Raw genomic sequence first — 17,255 nt, 5'->3', positions numbered from 1 at the left:
TCCAAGATCAAGGCATTGGCAGATTCTGTGCTTGGTGGGGTCCAACTTTATGGTTCATAAAGGCACCTTCTCCCTGAGTCCTCAAAAGGTGTAAAGGGGTCAAGCAGCTCTCTGGGGCCTCTTAAAAAGGGAATTAATCCCAGTCATGAGGGTTCTTCCCTAAAGACCAAATCATTTTCCCCAAGGGCCCCACCTTGTAATACCAACACTTTGGGGGTTAGGATTTCAACATATGAATTTTGGGGGGACACAAACACTTAGACCATAGTATCATATAACTCAGAAACCTCACTCCTAGTACATAGTCAATACACAGATGTTGGTAGAAATACTATTTTTAACAGCCAAAATATGGAAACAACCTAAATATCCATCAACTGATAAACAAAACGTGGTTTATCTATAAAATGAAGTATTCAGCCATAAAAAGGAATAGTGATGATACTATAACATGGGTGAACCATGAAGACATTAAGCTAAGTGAAAGAAGGCAGACACAAAAGGCCACATATGATTCCTTTTATATGAAATACCCAACAGCAAATCCAGAAATAGAAAGTAAACCGATAGTAGCCAGTGGCTGGTAGGAGGGGAAAACAGGGAGTACTTGTTGGCAGGTATGAAGCTTCTTGCCAGGCACAGTGGCCCACACCTGTAATCCCAGTGGCTTGGGAGACATGTCAGGAGGATCTCGAGTTCAAAGTCAGCCTCAGCAAAAGTGAGGCACTAAGCAACTCAGTGAGACCCTGTCTCTAAATAAATACAAAATAAGGCTGGGGATATGGTTTAGTGTCCCAGAGTTCAATTTCTGGTACTGCCCCCGCCCCCAAAAATTTCTGGGATGATGAAAATGCTCCAAGATTAGGTGCTAATAATAGTTTATATTTACTAATAATATATACATTAAATACCTAAATAGAATATGCTAAAAAACCACTGAACTATACACTTAAAAGGTAAATATCATGGTATGTTAATTATATCTCAGTTTTTTAGAAAATCAGTGGAAGTTTTTTAGTGGGATACAAATCAGAAGCATAACAAACTGACACCTTTCTTCAATAAAGTTGCTTTGCTGAGTGGCTACTTTTTCTGCTACAAGTCTTAGTACCTATAATAGTGATCAGCACTTGGTAAATACTCAATAAAGGTCTATTTGTTTGAATGATTATTAATAAGAATAAAGGGGAAAGAGGCATGAGCAATTAACAGGGTTATTTTAAAATTTGACCATGACTTCCAAAAGGTTTCTCATAACCATATAAAAGCAAGAAAAAAGGTTATATTATTGTACAAGTCCAGCAATTTTACTTTCCCTCTGAAGCAGGTAAACATTGAAGTGGTAGGGAGAGTCTGCACGTGTGTTTAATTCTTTTGTTTTTTTCCTTCTTTCTTCTTACCCTTCCTCCCTCAGCATACCTCCTCCCTTTTGCTAGCTCAAACTTGTTTATCAGTACATATAACTTGAAGCAAATTGACACTACTGGATATCTGAATGGAGCCACAGATGCGGAATCTGGATGGAATTAACATTAAATTTAAATAAAACAAACCTAAACTGAAAATGCAAAACAAAAAAACAGCAAATGCTTTTCTCCATAGCCAATATCAGGTTAAGCAAATCCTGCCTTAACATGTACTGGATTAGCTAGATACATGTGGTGGTGCATGCCTGTAATCCCAGCTACTCAGGAGGCTGAGGCAAGCAGATTGCAAGTTTGAGACCAGCCTCCATCCCAAAATAAAAATAAAAAAGGGGTGAGAGTATAGCTCAGTAGTGGAGCACTTGCAAAGCAGGTGCAAGGCCCTGGGTTCAATCATGAGTACCCCAACAAAAAGTGTTCTGTATTACCCAAAGGCCTCTAAACATCTGACTCTCAAGTTGGGCATGGTGGCACACACCTTTAATACCAGCAACTCTGGGGGCTGAGATAGGAGGAGTGCAAATTTGAGGCCAGCCTAGGCAACTTAGTGAGCCCTGGTCTCAAAATAAAAAAGTAAAAGGGGATGTAGAATGCAGCTCAATGGTAAAGTGCTGCTGGGTTCAATCACCAGTACCACACAGCAACACACAACCATAACCCCAGTGACTCAGGAGGTTAAGGCAGGAGGATAACAAGTTGGAGATTAGCTTCAGCAACTTAGTAAGACCCTGTCACAAAATAAAAAACAAAAAGGGATGGGAATGTAATCAGTAAGTAGTTAAGCAACCCTGGGTTCATTCCCCAGTACAAAAATATAAAAACAAGACAAAAAAATTTAAAAAAATTTTGACTCACAAACCCCCACCTTAGATAAGCTTTCTAAGTAGGTTTTCCTAATCTCTTATTCTAAAGCCCATTCCCTGCAATCTGAAATCTATTGAGACCAAATTCATTCCTCTTCTTCAGTTAACAAGGAGCTTAACATGAGTGATAAACAGAAAGCATATAACAAAAATGACAGAGCTTGCTCTGGGATAGCAACTTTCTTTCCATGAGCATTTGAAACCACAGGTGAGGATAAAGAAAAAAATGAAGAGGCCAGGTAGAGACGAGACTCCTATTAAGGATAGGAGAGAAAAGAAAAAAGAGAAAGAAAGGACCAAGTCCAGGACAAAGGGAACACTATTGTTGTTACTGCCTTCTCCAGGACAGGAAATGCAACCCCACAGAGAATTAACATCTTTTGAGCATCTACTAAATGGTAGGTACTATGAAACATACAAAGGTACAATCTATGCATTCAAGAAGGCTGCCTTCTACTGAAGAAAAAGGAATGCAATTATCTTAATGATAAAATCATTAAGTGCTAGAGAGAGTAACAATTTGCCCTGAGTACATCAATGTCTAATTCTAACTAAAGAATCAAGAAAGGTTTTGCTGTTATGTGGCTCACGCCTTGAAGGATGTGTATGACTTTGACAGAGCAGCTAGGATGGTCAGAGTAGGCTCAATGGACCAGCAAAACCATACGTGAAAATTTAGCGTTTAACTAGAATGCACAATACATCTAAGTAGGCCAGGATGTAGCAGGGAAAACCTAACTAGTATCAAATTCAGAAAAATCTTAGTTCCAAACGTTTGTATTTGGAACTTACTGGTGGCTTCATAGGGCATTTTTGCCAAAGGACAAATAAAGGGTTGCTTAAGCAGTGAAAAATAGAAATGGAGAGAATGGACATGGTGCAGAACTGACTGAACATAATAAAAACCAGAAAAGGGTTCTAAATATTTACCCTTGGGGATGCTGTTGTGGTTCAGGGGTAGAGCGTTGCCTAGCATGTTTGAGGCACTGGGTTTGATCCTCAGCACCACATAATAAATAAAAGGTATTGGGTCCATTTACAACTGAAAAATTATTTAAGAAAAAAATTACCCTCCAAGAACCAATTTATTTAGAGCTAGCCACGTAGTGCCCCCTGGTGGATAGATGAGACCTCTCCAGCATTAACAGAATCATTTAGTTCAATTCTTCCAATACTCAACACTATCCAGTATCCCACAGAAGTTTCCACACACTATTCTAGTTGTACCTAAAGACAGACCTCAAATGCCTAACTAATTATACAATAGGAAATAGTATAGTGATCAAATGCTAAAATATGTTGGTGAACACTGACCTGAGAATTCAAATACAATGCAACTTGAGAGGTGGATTAAGGCTTCATGGATATAGAACACATCCATTTCTTTAACCTAGGATTTTTGGAGAAAAGAGCACCCAGGTCAGAGGTAATCATAAAACATTTGGACAGAAGTGAACAGCAAAATAAGAGTATGCAAAGGTTAAATATCAAGCTATCCCAGTAGATAAAGGAAAGCCTACAAAGGCTTGCACTAGGGAGTGATGTAGTACCTGAGAAGTTTAAGACCAATCTGATATTACAATATAAAACTGAGAAATTTATTAAGATGGCCAAGTAACTACCCAACAAAAGATAGAAAAAGCTGGACATACTGGCACATGCTCATAATTCCTGCAACTGGGGGTGCTGAGGCAGAAGGATCCTAAGTTCAAGACTAGCCTAGTTAAATTAGTGAGACCGTCTCAAAATAAATAGGGCGGGGGATGTAGCTCTAGTAAAATGCCCCTGGTCTCAATCCCCCATACTTCAGGGAGGGCCCAACAGTGAAGTCCTAATTAATGGAATAATCCAAAGTTAATTAGTTGAACATATTAAGTGGTCACTTGCATAGCTAGAGAAAACAAAAGCTTTGATATCATCTTTGTTAATAATGCTTTCTCATTTCTTGATCCCACCCTGAAATAGGGAAGGGGACCCAGACTCCAACCCAAGAATATAGGTATGGGAATGGATATTCATTTGCATAAGTTTCATCAGATTGTGTGCGTGTGAACACACACCCGTGCAAAAGTGCTATTAGATCATTCTAGTCTGGCTATTCTTTTACTACCCAGAAAACCCATCATCAAATAACAGAAGGTGCCTGGTTGTTATAATTTAACTCCTACTCTTTAATATACAAGTGGGAACTTCCCCTTCACAAAGTACTTCCACCAGTACTTCCACAAAGTAAAAACTAACAGCCATCTGCAATCTAAGAGAGAACAGGTAGATAAATGATCTTTACAGCCAAAAGGCCAAACAATTTTTATTTTCAAAAACAACTTTATTCATGACACATATTTAAAAAAAATTCCCACCCCCTGGAAATGAGCTAAAAAAATAAACAAAATCCACCTCCCACCTCCCTGTTCCCACTTCCTCCCATTCCCTCCAAATAAAAGGGAAAAAAAGGCAAAGGAAAAAAAACAAAACAAAACAAAAAAACTGAAAAACAAAAAACACCCAAAACCCCCCAAAACAAGGTAGTGCATTTCCCCAGGGGGAAGGGGAATTTACACTGGAGCCGCTGGGAGCGGAACGGAGATCTTCCGGCTACAGAAACCTGCAAAGAAAGACACTCAAAACAGAAAAAGAAACACAAAAGGAAACAAAATAGATCACCAGGCAATCTGGAGGGGCAGGGAGCCGGAAAGAGGGTGGGATGGGTGGTAGACCTGGCAGGACAGGAGCAGGCAGGAAGGGACTGTGAAAGGCAGGGAGAAGATGGAGGGAAGGTAACAAGCAGAACAGTTTGGTGTCCTTCCAGAGCCCTGGGTAAAAAAAAAACCCTCCTACCACCCATGCCCACCTACCCTTGAGTAGCCCCCAAGGGGGTGAAGTGGGGCAGGGAAACATGGGGAGAAGCTTGCGCAGTTGAGAAGTGTCCATGGCGAATCCCCAGAGTGAATGAGCAGCCCCCTGCCCCACTCCCTGGGCCTTCCCCTACTCCCCAAAGCAGGTCCCTCCTCAGCAGTTAGTTATGGGATTCTCCCCCCTTCCACAGTATATCTTTTTTTTTAAAAATATTTTTTTTTCCATCAAGGTCATCTTCTGTTTTTCTTTTTTTTTTTTTAATTCTTTTTTTTTTTTCCTTCTTTCCTCTTTTTTTCCTCTCTCTCCTCCTAATACACACTTTTTTTAGTAAGGGGAATACCATGATGTCGCTCTAGCCCGGCCCCTGGAAGAAAGAAGGAGAGTTAGGTGTTAACATGATCACTAGATAGTTCAGTATAAGCCCCTCCCCGTGGGCCCTTGCCCCAGTTACTGTGAGGGGAAGGGGGAAAAAGAAATTTTTCAAGTATCCTAAAACTGACTCCACAATCCCAGAATTAGAGAAGCACCTGGCAAATAGGGGGCTAAAAAGGGCATTAATGGAATACTTTGCCAAACAGCAGCAATAAAGAAGTGCAACTTAGATAAAGGAGTAAGAAAAAAGGACCCATTGTTTATCCAGTTTTCAGTTCTCCACAGTTCTCAAACCCTATCTTATGAAAAGTCAAGGATTATAGGCGTGACCTATTTAAAGAGACAAAAGTAAAACCAAAGCCACAACTTGGGTACCACACTGGGCCCAGTAAGAAAGTTAACCTCGAAAAAGACTAGCTCCATTAATAAGCATCTCAAAACCCTCCCACATTAGCTATGGGAGGACCAACTAGCCTGTGGTATCTTTCCAAAGGAGGTTCAACTTTTACCCCTCCTTAACTCTGGGAAAAGTAGCAATGTCCAAGCAGTGCTTTTCACTGCCCTGAGACCCTGTTCTTCCTTTTAATGTCACCTTCAATGCCACCAACTCCCAAGGGGAGAAAAAAAAAAGGTCAAAGGAGGAAGTATCTCTCGGAACGGATCAGCCCATATCACCAATTTCTGTTCCAAAGATGATGAGACTGGCCTCCTGACCTGGCCTACAACTACCTTCCTCACCCTGCACAGGCAGGAGACCAAGTCCCTGGAGACCAAGGGGGAGGGAAAGGGAGGGTCGGTCCTCAGATCAGGAGAGAATGAAGCATACAGGGCTCATGGGAGGCGGGGAAGAGGAGCAGCCCATCTATCCTGACCTGTAGACGCGACCCCGGGGCCTGCTGTTAAAACCACTGTAGAATCGAGAGCGGGAACTGTTGTAGTTGGTAGTCCGGGCACGGTAGCGGGCACGTGGGAAACCCCGGTCTGTTGTGCTGATGCCTGGTCTGTTGGTTCGTTTTGGGATCACCTGAGCATAAAAAATACACAACAAGGCTGGGAATATAGCTCAGCTGGTAGAGTGCCCTGGGTTCAATCCCCAGCACTACCACCAAAAAAACCAAACACATAACAGAAAGACTTATAGAGTCAACCTGGAGAGTTTATACAGAACCAGAACAAAGGGCACAGGCCTTACCTTGATTTGTCTTCCTCTAAATAAGGACTCATCTAAGGCCAGGGAAGTCCTCACTGACTCTTTGTCTGAGAACTCTATATATGCAAACCTGAAAAGAGTAATTGTCCCTTTATCTCTGAGTTAAATAGCTCATAGATTATTTGTTAAGAGTGTCATGTGTTTACATTTTTAATTATGATTTTTAAATTAAAGGTTTTAATCAAAATTTCCAGCTCTTCCTGAAAAATTATAAAACAGCCCACATAAGATCTGGTTTTCCAGGACTAAGGATGTGGTTCAGTAATAAGAGTACCTGCTTAGCCATGCATGAGGCCCTGGGTTTGATCCCCAGCACCACAAAAACACAAGAAGACCATGATTTCTATATGGCCATAACCAGTTGGGGCCAACTACAAGCTGCCCCTCTTCTAATTCTCCATCCCACCCACAACTAGGCTTCAAATTTATTATCTGTCTGGCTTCTGTAGGTATTTTATGTGTAACCCCTGATACATAAACTTTAATGACACTAGAAGGCAAAGACCACTTTTTTTAACATCAAGTTATAAAACATAAATTATCAGTGGGAGTGCAGCTCAGTGGTAGAACACATGGTTTGCATGCACAAGGCCCTGGGCACTTGGTGTTCAAACCCAGCATAGCGGGGGAAGGGGGGGGGGCAACAAAAAAACACCCACACATGGGGAGAAACTTACCTATTATTAAACTCTGATTAAAATTATCTCAATTTATTCATCTACTTACCCTTTGGGATGGCCACTAAATTTGTCACAGAGTATGGTAACACGATTGACTGAACCACAGCCATGAAAGTGAGCTTCCAACTCTTCTGCTGTTGCACCATAGTCCACCTAAAGAGAAGGGACATTTCAGTTACTGAGCAAACTCTTGTCTCAACAGGCACCCTGCCTGGCCTTTGGTCTGGACTATCTCACATAGCACATCAAATATGGTTCTCTAAGGAATTATCTTTTTTCTTCCAATCTCAGTCTTTGTTGATCATTCCATCACCTTTTACATCCTCCCAACCCTCCCTCCACCCTTTTTAAAATTGTCAACTTATACTGGAGATCTTCCTTTCAAGATTATTAAATAACTGCCCAAAACAAGAATGTGCCCCCCAATCCCAGTCAGAACTCCAATACATACATTGCCAACATAGATGGAACGTGCATCAGCCTCCATCTTCTCTTCAATAGACATGATCACTGGGCCAGCTTTGAGGAAAAAAAACAATTCATAAAAGAAGATTTTCTACTGGACCAATATATGTACTTCCACCAACACCACACTATAATTTCAGCAAAGACAAAGACCTTGCTCTGTTCTATTGTGTTCCTTTTTGTATCCATTACCTAGAACAGTGCCTAGCACACAGTATGTTCTCACTAAAGAATAAATGAAATACACCCTGAACAATCAGAGAACAGTGTTAAGAATACCCCACACCCCCAAATCAAGCCCCCATGAAGAGCTTTGGTTAAAATGCCTTGAAGACTGAACAAAATTAGTGGGCTGGGACTCGACATTTCTAAATTAAAGAAACCTCCAGCAGCCTAGCAGTTTCTCTTAGTAGTCTTAACTAAAGATCTCCAATTGGGGGAAAAAAAAAAAAAAAAATCAGACTTGAAGGTCAAATGCCAGCTGGCAATCTCCAGCCGGATAGAGGCAGGCTAAGAACAAAGAGAAACCCATTTATAACAGAGACAAAGGGAGACACAAGACTACCACTACCAAAACATAGGTTATGTCTCACAAAGGTCAGTGGAACACACAATGGACTATGACCGCAGCAACTGCCCAGCAATTGCTCAAACGAGAAGCTCCCGGGTCCGGAGCATCTAATGCCATTCTCCGTGCTCTCCACAACGCTTCCGACCCGAAGACCCAGGCTGCGCGTGCAACCACCGGTTTACTCACCATTGCCTGGAGGTGGACTCATATTCATTTGCTTCTCTACCTCGTTTTGTAGTTCCTTTAGCTTCTCAGCTTCTTCCTCCATCTCCCTGACTCGAGCTTTGATAGCTTCAAGCTCCTACAATTAGTGGGGAGGGCATGCAGAAGAGCTTAAGAGGAACCAACGCAGGGGCTGTGCCGCGCTCTCGATTGGCGCGCGGCCCCAGCCATGCTCGGCCATTTCCCTCGCCCCACGCGAGGGTCGTGACGAAAAGAAAAGCAAGTTACCTTCTCTGGTTCAACCTTAGACACCCATGACGCCCATATCAACACCGCCCGGCACCGTGCGGCGATCCAGGACCCGTCCCCCGCCCGGCCCCAGCCACGTTATTCCCCGCCCAACCCCACCCCCAGCCTGCCTCCCGCTCGCTCGCCCGAGCTCTGGGCCTCCCGTGACCCGGCCCGCCGGCTGCTCCCCGCCTGCTCGCTCGCCCTCCTTCCCTCACCGGGTCCTCAATGGCGCCGTCCCCCGGGTCACCCTCGACCAGTCCCGGTTCTTCCTCCTCCTCCTGGCTGCCGGGGGCTCCCGAACCAGGCCCAGGGCCCGGAGCTCCCGGGGGGGCGCGGGGCCGGGGCGGCTCCTCTTCGGGCTCGGGCTCCGGCTCGGGCTCCAGCAGCAGCTCCCCAGGCTCCAGTTCCTCAGACTCCAGGCCGTTCCCGTAGTCCCCTGCGCCCCCCGGGGCCCCCTCCCCGGCCTCCCCACCGGCCCCGGGCACAAGATGGCGCCGCCGCCCCGGCCCGGAGCCCCGACCGCCCGCAGCCCCCGCTGCTGCTGCCGCCGCCGCCGCCGCCGCCATCGCCGCTCAGACTGGGGCCCGCCGCCCAGCGATTGGAGAGCTGCGCGGGCCACGCCGAGGATTCATTAGTCAAGCAGCCTGCCCGTCACCCCAAGCTAGCACTCCATTGGGGAGTATTAGTTGGCAATCAAGTAAGACCCCACCTCTAAGGCGGGGCACTGTACCAAATTCTCAAATCCCGGTAGGGGAAACCTCTCTGTCAATCAACACTCGTCCCACCTCCTCGCGAGTCCTTAGGTAACAATACTGCCACGCTGTGACGACATTCCTGCTTCTCCCCCGCCTACGGGAGGGCCCGCGAAGTATAGGACGCTCTGTGATTGGTCCCTGATTAAGGCCACTGGAAAGGACCAATCTTCCGATCGCCTTACCTCAGTGGCCCAGTCTCAGATGCCGATTGGCTTGCGAGATTCGAAGGGCTGACACCCGTTACATGACGGGTGAACCTTGCCCCCGAAAGGGCTGCTGGACTTCAAGCTAAGGAAACCCGAGGTCACATGACTAGTCATTCCTTAGGGAGCCGCCATCTTGACATCACTGCTGACACCAGTGAGCGTTAGAAGACAGAGGCCCTATACAGGGCAGAGATTTATGGAAACGGTCCGAAAAGAAAGCACCAGTAGGTGGGATGCTGCCGGAAGCAGAGGTTCTGAATGGAGCATTCCAAGAGGGAATGTTTCCAATTTAAAGTTATCGACACCACCAACCACTAGGTCTCCCAAACCACAAAAGAATGGAAGAATTCTTACTCAGAGCTACCAGTTAAAGAGTTCTGTTCCGTCGACCTGCATAGACCTCTTTTACAGGCCCTCTGCGCTACCTAGTTTCAGCCTGTTTCTTCTTTATCCTCGACTGTTGCAGCCCTTAAGGGGTCTCTCAGCTTTCAATGTCATCCCTCTAATCCTCATCGCTACCAGACTGGCATCTGTCAGGTAAAATCTCAAAATTCCTTACAGTGGCCTTAGACATCCCAAGACCTGCCTTTTTTGCGAATGTTGTTGCCACACTCCTCCTTTCCATGGGTGTACCTAGCATCCAGACTGCCTCTGTACATATAGTCTGTCCTCAACCAGACTGTGCAACCCTCCCCATCACCTGCAAAGCCTTCCAACAGCCACCTCTTTGGGCCGGAGACCAATGGGCCTACCTCCTCAGTGCTTAACTGTTCCGTGCTGTATTTCCTAACTAGGTGAGTGCCTGCAGATGAGAGACTGAATCCTATTGGTTTGTAGCTGCACTGCACTATGCCTAGGACATGTTAATACTGGGTATTTGTTGACTGAAAGAGGCATTGATTGGGGATCTGGGTACCACCTCTTCATCTTTGGTAATTTCCCAGCCTCCAAACCCCTTTTCAGACACCAGAGGAATTTCTCTGGGCAAGTCGCCACCACACTGTTGCACCCTGAGATATTAATGAGACCTGGCCCTGGAGAAGGCAAGGTTTCCACATTTTAGTAGAGATCCTACGCATTTATTAAAATGTAAAGAATGGTGGTGCCAAGTTTGCAAGAGGAATTTTTTGTAAGGAGACCCAAACTATAGGCAGGTTTGAGAGTCTGGTTCACATGAACCCAATCAAATATGATTGGCACATCAGGATCTGGACAAGAGGAGATCACTATTAGCGAACCAGAAAGTCAGAAGCACTCATTATACCCCACTTTTCCCATGCCCCACTTTTTCTCCCAATTCCTTACCTCAGGAACTGGGGAACTCGGAGCAGAATCACAGACACTTAAATTTCTGCTGCAAATTTCATCAGTCATCTCAGCTTCAGTGATCTAAGAAAACTCAAGTTGAGCACAGAAGACAAGCTCTAAATGACTGAGTTCCCTGGAAGGAACATCTTTTATACTGATCCCAACCTGATCAAATTTTGAGTGTTTCACTGGTACCTAATTTAAGCAAGGCTACTAAGGGAAATGTGATTTTTTTCAAAATGCCTTTTAATCCTATTTTTGTTAAAGCACTTGATTTTGTAGCAGCCACTATTCTTTGTATTATCTCATTGAATTCTCACAATTCTATGAAATGTAAATATTTCCACAGTCATAATAATCTTTTTTAGTAAAGAAGAAAAAGGATTTAAGAAGTAAAGTAACTTATCAGTGCCATAAAGCTAATTTATAAGTGTGCAGGGAATGCAAAACCAGCTTTCAAAGATAAGATCAAAACTAATGCCTGGGGCTTGGGTTGTGGCTCAGTGGTAGAGCCCTCGCCTGGCAAGTGTGAGGTCCTGAGTTTGATCCTCAGCACCTTATAAAAATAAATAAATAAAATAAAGGGGTCGTGTCCACCTATAACTTAAAAAAACCCAAAAAACTAATGCTGTACACAGTGGTGTACTACTGTAAACTCAGTGATACAGGAGGATCTCAAGTTCAAGACCAGCCTGAACAACTTAGTGAGGAACTTGGAGAGACCCTGTCTCAAAAAAAAAAAAAAAAAAAAGCACTGGGAATATAGCTCAGTGGTAAGCACCCCTGGATTTGATCCCCAGTAACAACAACAACAAAAAAAAAACTATGTCTGATTTAATAAAAAATAATTACATTGTGATATTGAAGACTGAAAAATATGAATTCCAATAATGGACAAAATTTAAGCAAACCACAATTATATCCAAAGATTATTTGTTTAAAAGATTATTTTGTTTGTAAAAAAGATTTATACATTATGTGTGATAAACATGCAAAATAAGGTCAGACCAAAGCAGTAGAAGGTAAAATTTTATGTAAATTATGATTACAACTACGTATATGTCTGAAAGTTTTAAAAAAATACAATTAAAAAAAACTTCAGGGGCTGGGGAGATAGCTCAGTTGGTAGAGTGCTTGCCTTGTAAGCACAAGGCCCTGGGTTCAATCCCCAGCACCCAAAAAAAAAAAAAAAAAAAACTTCAACATGGGAGAAGGAACAAAAACCAATACCATCTTTCTATTCTTTGTCAATATGCACCGAAAACTTTAATAAATATTGAAATTTGCCGGGTGTGATACCACAAGCCTATAATCCCAGCGATTTGGGAGGCTGGGACTGGAAGATCTTAAGTTTGAGGCCAGCCTCAGCCACTTATCAAGACCCTCAGTAATTTAGTGAGACACTATCTCAAAAATAAAAAATTAAAAAGGCTGGGGATGTAGCTCAGTGGTAAAGTGCCCCTGAGTTAGATCCCCAGCACCAAAAAAAGAAAAAGAAAAAAAAGTTGAGATTCTTTACCCATAATTCTATTTTTTCTTTTTTTCTTTCTTATCTTTTTTTTTTTTTTTTTTTTTTTGGTACCAGGGATTGAAACCAGGGGTACTTAACTGCTTAACCACTGAACCAGATCTTCAGCCCTTTTTATTTTTTATTTAGAGACAGGGTCTCACTGAGTTGCTTAGGGTGTCACTAAATTACTGAGGCTGGCTTTGAATTTTCCATCCTCCTGCAGCAGCTTCCATAGTCACTGGGATTACAGGGGTGGGCCACCCAGCCAGTGTATAATTCTATTTCTTGTAATTGGTTCTAAAGAAGTAATCAAAAGGTGAATGAACAATTGGGAATTGTTATGGTTTGGATATGAGGTGTCCTGCCAAAAGCTCTGTTAGGCAATGCAGGAATGTTCAGAAATAAAATGATCAGATCATTTAAAAAAAAAATCTGTAACTTAATCAGTGGAGTAATCCATTTGATGAAGCAAATAATTTGAATGGACTACTGAGTGGTAACTACAGGCAAGTGGGGTGTGGCTAGAGGATGTAGGTCACTGGGTCTTTGAAACCGTGAGCCCAAAATAAACTTTTTCTCCTCTCCGTTTTTTTTGTCATGTATTTTGGTCAAAGCAAAAGAAAAAACTGATTAACATGAATAAAGTTGTTTATCAGAGTAAAAAATATATAAGCCTCTTAAGTGTCCCAGTGGGCATAAAATTTTTGTACACACATATATGTAATTTTATATAGTCGTGAGGCCTTCAGAATATTTTAATGACAAGGAAAAATGCTTGCAATATAATGATAAGCAGAATTACAGTATACAGAATTATATGGGCAGTATGATCACAAAAGCAGATAAGAGACTGGAAAGAAAGAAATCAAAATGTTAGTAGTAGTTCTCTCCAGGTAGTAGGATTATGATTAAATTAATTTCTTTCTTTCTTTCTTTCTTTCTTTTTTTGATACCAGGGAGTGAACCCAGTGGAGCTCAGCTACTGAGCCACATCCCCAGCCCTTTTTTCTTCATTTATTTTTGAGGCAGGGTCTCGCTAAGTTGATTGGGGCCTTACTCAGTTGCTGAGGCTGGTTTTGAATTTGTGATCCTCCTGCCTCTGGGATTACATGTGTGCATCACCACACCCAACTAAGTTTCTTCTTCATAATTTTCTGTTCTGCAATTTTTCTATAATTAACACATGATTTTAAAAATCACTCCAACTTCCAAACTTTTTCTAATAAGCATAATTACTTTATCAAAGAAACAGCACATTTAAAAGGATATTTGGTGACTTATAAGATCCTTCCCTATGAGACGTAAGTGGTAAAAGGGATATCTTAATTATATTTGTATTCCCTTTGCCTGTCACTCTGTACTCTATAAATGCTTAATGAATGAATGAACTCATTTAATATTTTGCCTCATGTTGATGAAGAGACTATTAAGAGTTTTTCTCTGAAAATGAATTTTTTAAAAATTCATATGTAACATTATGAGTTTCATCATGGAGCTGGGGAGATAGCTCAGTTTGTAGAGTGCTTGCCTGTGAAGCACAAGGCCCTGGGTTCAATCTCCAGAACCGCAAAAAAATAAAATAAAAAGTTTCATCATTATGAACATTCTTCTCCTTAAGTTATAACCTATAAAGAGAGGGTGATAGAATTTTGGAAAAACTGAAATTCCAATGATAGTGTGCCCAGAAGAGGGGAAAAAATGTATCAATAGAAGGAAAAGGTCAGTGGAGTTGAGAAAAGAATAAGTGTAAAAATGGGTGAAGATATCTCTAGTTCTGTTCAAAAGGGGAAAGTTTTGTCACTAGATAACATAAGTATTTGGCTTCTGGGTAATTTAATACTACTTTTAATATCTGCTTTGAAATTTTCACAGGCTATAATAATCTATGATCTAGAATAACATTGTTTAATATGGTAATCACTAGTCTCATGGCTATGGAGCAACTGAAATATGTAGTCTCATGTGAGATGTGCTGAAAATGTAAAATATCAAATATTTAAGACTTTGTATGAAAAAAGAATATGAAATAATTTATTAATAGTTGTTTAATGTTAATTACATGTTGAAATTATAATATTTGTAATACACTGGGCTAAATAAAATACTATTAAAATTAGTTTTATCTGTTTCTGTCTGTAGTTTTAATGAGGTTAGCAGAACATAGAAAACTACATCTGTGGCTTTTATCTTATTTCTACTGGACATCACTGACAGAGAACCTTGAAACCTTTATTGCTTACTTACCTCTCTTTTACAGCAGATTCCAATTATCTTCTACTGTGGTCTGGCCCTGGTATATCAACTCCCTAGCTCTGTCTTTGCCATATTAGGGGGCTGTCCATTTAAATGTGAAGGAGCCTATGCAGGGCTGCTTAATTTCCATTCTGTTTGGTAACTTTTTAAAAACTTTGTAACTGAAATACTAGCTTTAAGGTAACATACCAAATATGTATGTTCATTATAAAAAAATCATAAAATACTGATAGCAAAAAGAACAAAAATCACCCATAAAATCTGCCACCCAGAAATTATCACTACTGATCACTACTGATAGCTTAACATATACCCTTCCTAAAATGTTCAAAATATAAATACAAAGAGGCACACACACACACACACACACAAATAGTTTAGCAAAATGGGATCATATGTATGATGTTATTTTCTAACAAATTTTTTATGCAATAAAATACAGAAACATCTTTCCATGTCAATAATGTATTTTTCTATTTTATTTTTCATGTTTTTACTCAAAAGTCATTCCTTTATAAATTAGAGCTTGTCCGACCACTCAATTTAAAATTAAAATCTAGCTGGGCTCAGTGGCACACACCTGTAATCCCAGTTACTGAGAGGCTGAGGTAAGAGGATCATAAGTTTGAGGACAGCCTGGGTAACCTAGTGAGACCTTGTTTCAAAATAAAAAATAAAAAGGGCTATGGAGGTAGCTCAATGGTAAAGTACCCCTGGGTTTAATCCCCGGTATTTTAACTGCTAAATTAAAATTAATTAAGATTAATTAAAATTGTATTAATTAAAATTAAAATGTAAAAATATCTACCAACATATTTCCATCCTCCTTCAATTAATTTTCTTTATAGAATTCACCTAAAATATTATGAAATTTTGTTCGTGTTTGATTCCTTCCATAGAATGTTTGCAACGTGCAGGTGGAGATATGAGTCTGTTCACTACCTCAGTGCTTAGAACTGTGCTTCCCACACAGAAGATGCTTAAACATTTGCTCCATGAGTGAATGATGAATGAAAAAACAACTCCATGGCACTCTAATATATTATGGTTTTTTTTGGTTTTTGGTACCGGGGATTAAACTTGGGCATTCCACCACTGAGCCACATCCCCAGTCCTGTTTTGAATTTTATTTAGAAACAAGGTCTCACTGAGTTGCTTAGTGCCTCGATTTTGCTGAGACTGACTTTGAACTCTCAATCTTCCTGCCTTAGTCTCCCAAGGCTCTGGGATTACAGGCATGTGCCACCACGCCCAGCTGGTTGAGTTTTTAAATAGTTTATTTATATATCTCACCTATATTCACATTGAAGGCAGTTTTTTAAGTTTTCAAAGGACATACTATTAAGTGATAACAGAATATCTACAGTTCATCCATTTGCTAGAAATTGTAACTAAATGTTGCTTGACTTTATAAAAAATGCCATTTGAAGAAATAATACTTATGGAGAACTGTCTGAAGGAAACACAATCCTCTGTCCTTTGGACAGTCTAAAGTGTAACCCTAACTAAATCAGACCATCATGAAACAGTGTATTTGGTTAAACTGTAAGGAGCCTGATAGAACGAAGGTAAGACCTTCTAAATCCCCATTTGTGCTTCTAGAGGAAACAGTGGTATAGAACCCAACATCAATTTGCTGTTAGGTATAATAGAGAATGGTGTCAACCATATTACCAAGTGTGTTCTCCAAAAAGCCACAAAACTTTTTGCCCTTCTTGAATACCTGATAAGCTTTTAAGTCCTAAAAGGAATGTGAATCTCATTGTGTTCTCCAGGTTGCTTTGGCTGCCAAGCTGAGAACAAATTCATAGCTGGCTTTCATATTTGGGAATACTACTTATAGCATGCTTTTCTGTGTATTAATTTTCCTTTTGCTTTAATTCACTATAACATTTCAATTTTCCCTTTGCCCATACTTAAAAATAATCTTTATTGTCTCTTGTTTTTTCCTTTGGGATATTATAGTAAAATGTTTCAAATATTTTTTGGAACTAGGTAAATATAAATCACACTGAGTACAGATAAAAGCACTAGCTATCATACCTAATGATATTAAGAATATCTCATTTCTTTTTTCTTTGTGTTCACCAAGCTACTCTGATTTTCCTACAGCTCTTTTGTAGATTTTTCTTTAAGGAGAGAGTAAAAAGGCAATACAAAATATTAGATTCCTCTAAGCAATTATTTCTCAAATAAACCCAAACATCAAAACTTACTGCACTGAGTTACAGAAAGATTAGAAATTTCCATTTGAAATTTAAAATTAGAACCACTGTTCCTGTCAGAAATGATTTAGATGTGGTCCTAAACTAGAGGTACAGGAGGATGG

The 17,255-nt window shown here is 41.0% G+C and overlaps 1 protein-coding gene across 1 annotated transcript; it reads right to left on the bottom strand.

The window, feature by feature from the left end:
* Positions 1-5,383: 5,383 nt before the first annotated feature.
* Positions 5,384-9,475, bottom strand: Pabpn1 (poly(A) binding protein nuclear 1). Its single transcript, XM_047542163.1, has 7 exons — positions 9,110-9,475; positions 8,628-8,742; positions 7,857-7,924; positions 7,452-7,558; positions 6,708-6,795; positions 6,388-6,539; positions 5,384-5,507 (listed from the first exon to the last, which is right to left on the bottom strand). Exons 1-7 carry the CDS (start codon positions 9,458-9,460, stop codon positions 5,468-5,470), a joined length of 921 nt encoding a protein of 306 aa, XP_047398119.1. The 5' UTR covers positions 9,461-9,475; the 3' UTR covers positions 5,384-5,467.
* Between the last annotated feature and the right edge of the window lie 7,780 nt (positions 9,476-17,255).

This window comes from Sciurus carolinensis, chromosome 2 (assembly GCF_902686445.1).
Source record: "Sciurus carolinensis chromosome 2, mSciCar1.2, whole genome shotgun sequence".
Classification (NCBI taxonomy): Eukaryota; Metazoa; Chordata; class Mammalia; order Rodentia; family Sciuridae; genus Sciurus; species Sciurus carolinensis.
Note: the sequence above shows the minus strand (reverse complement) of the source record. Positions and strands in the feature narration are given on the sequence as shown.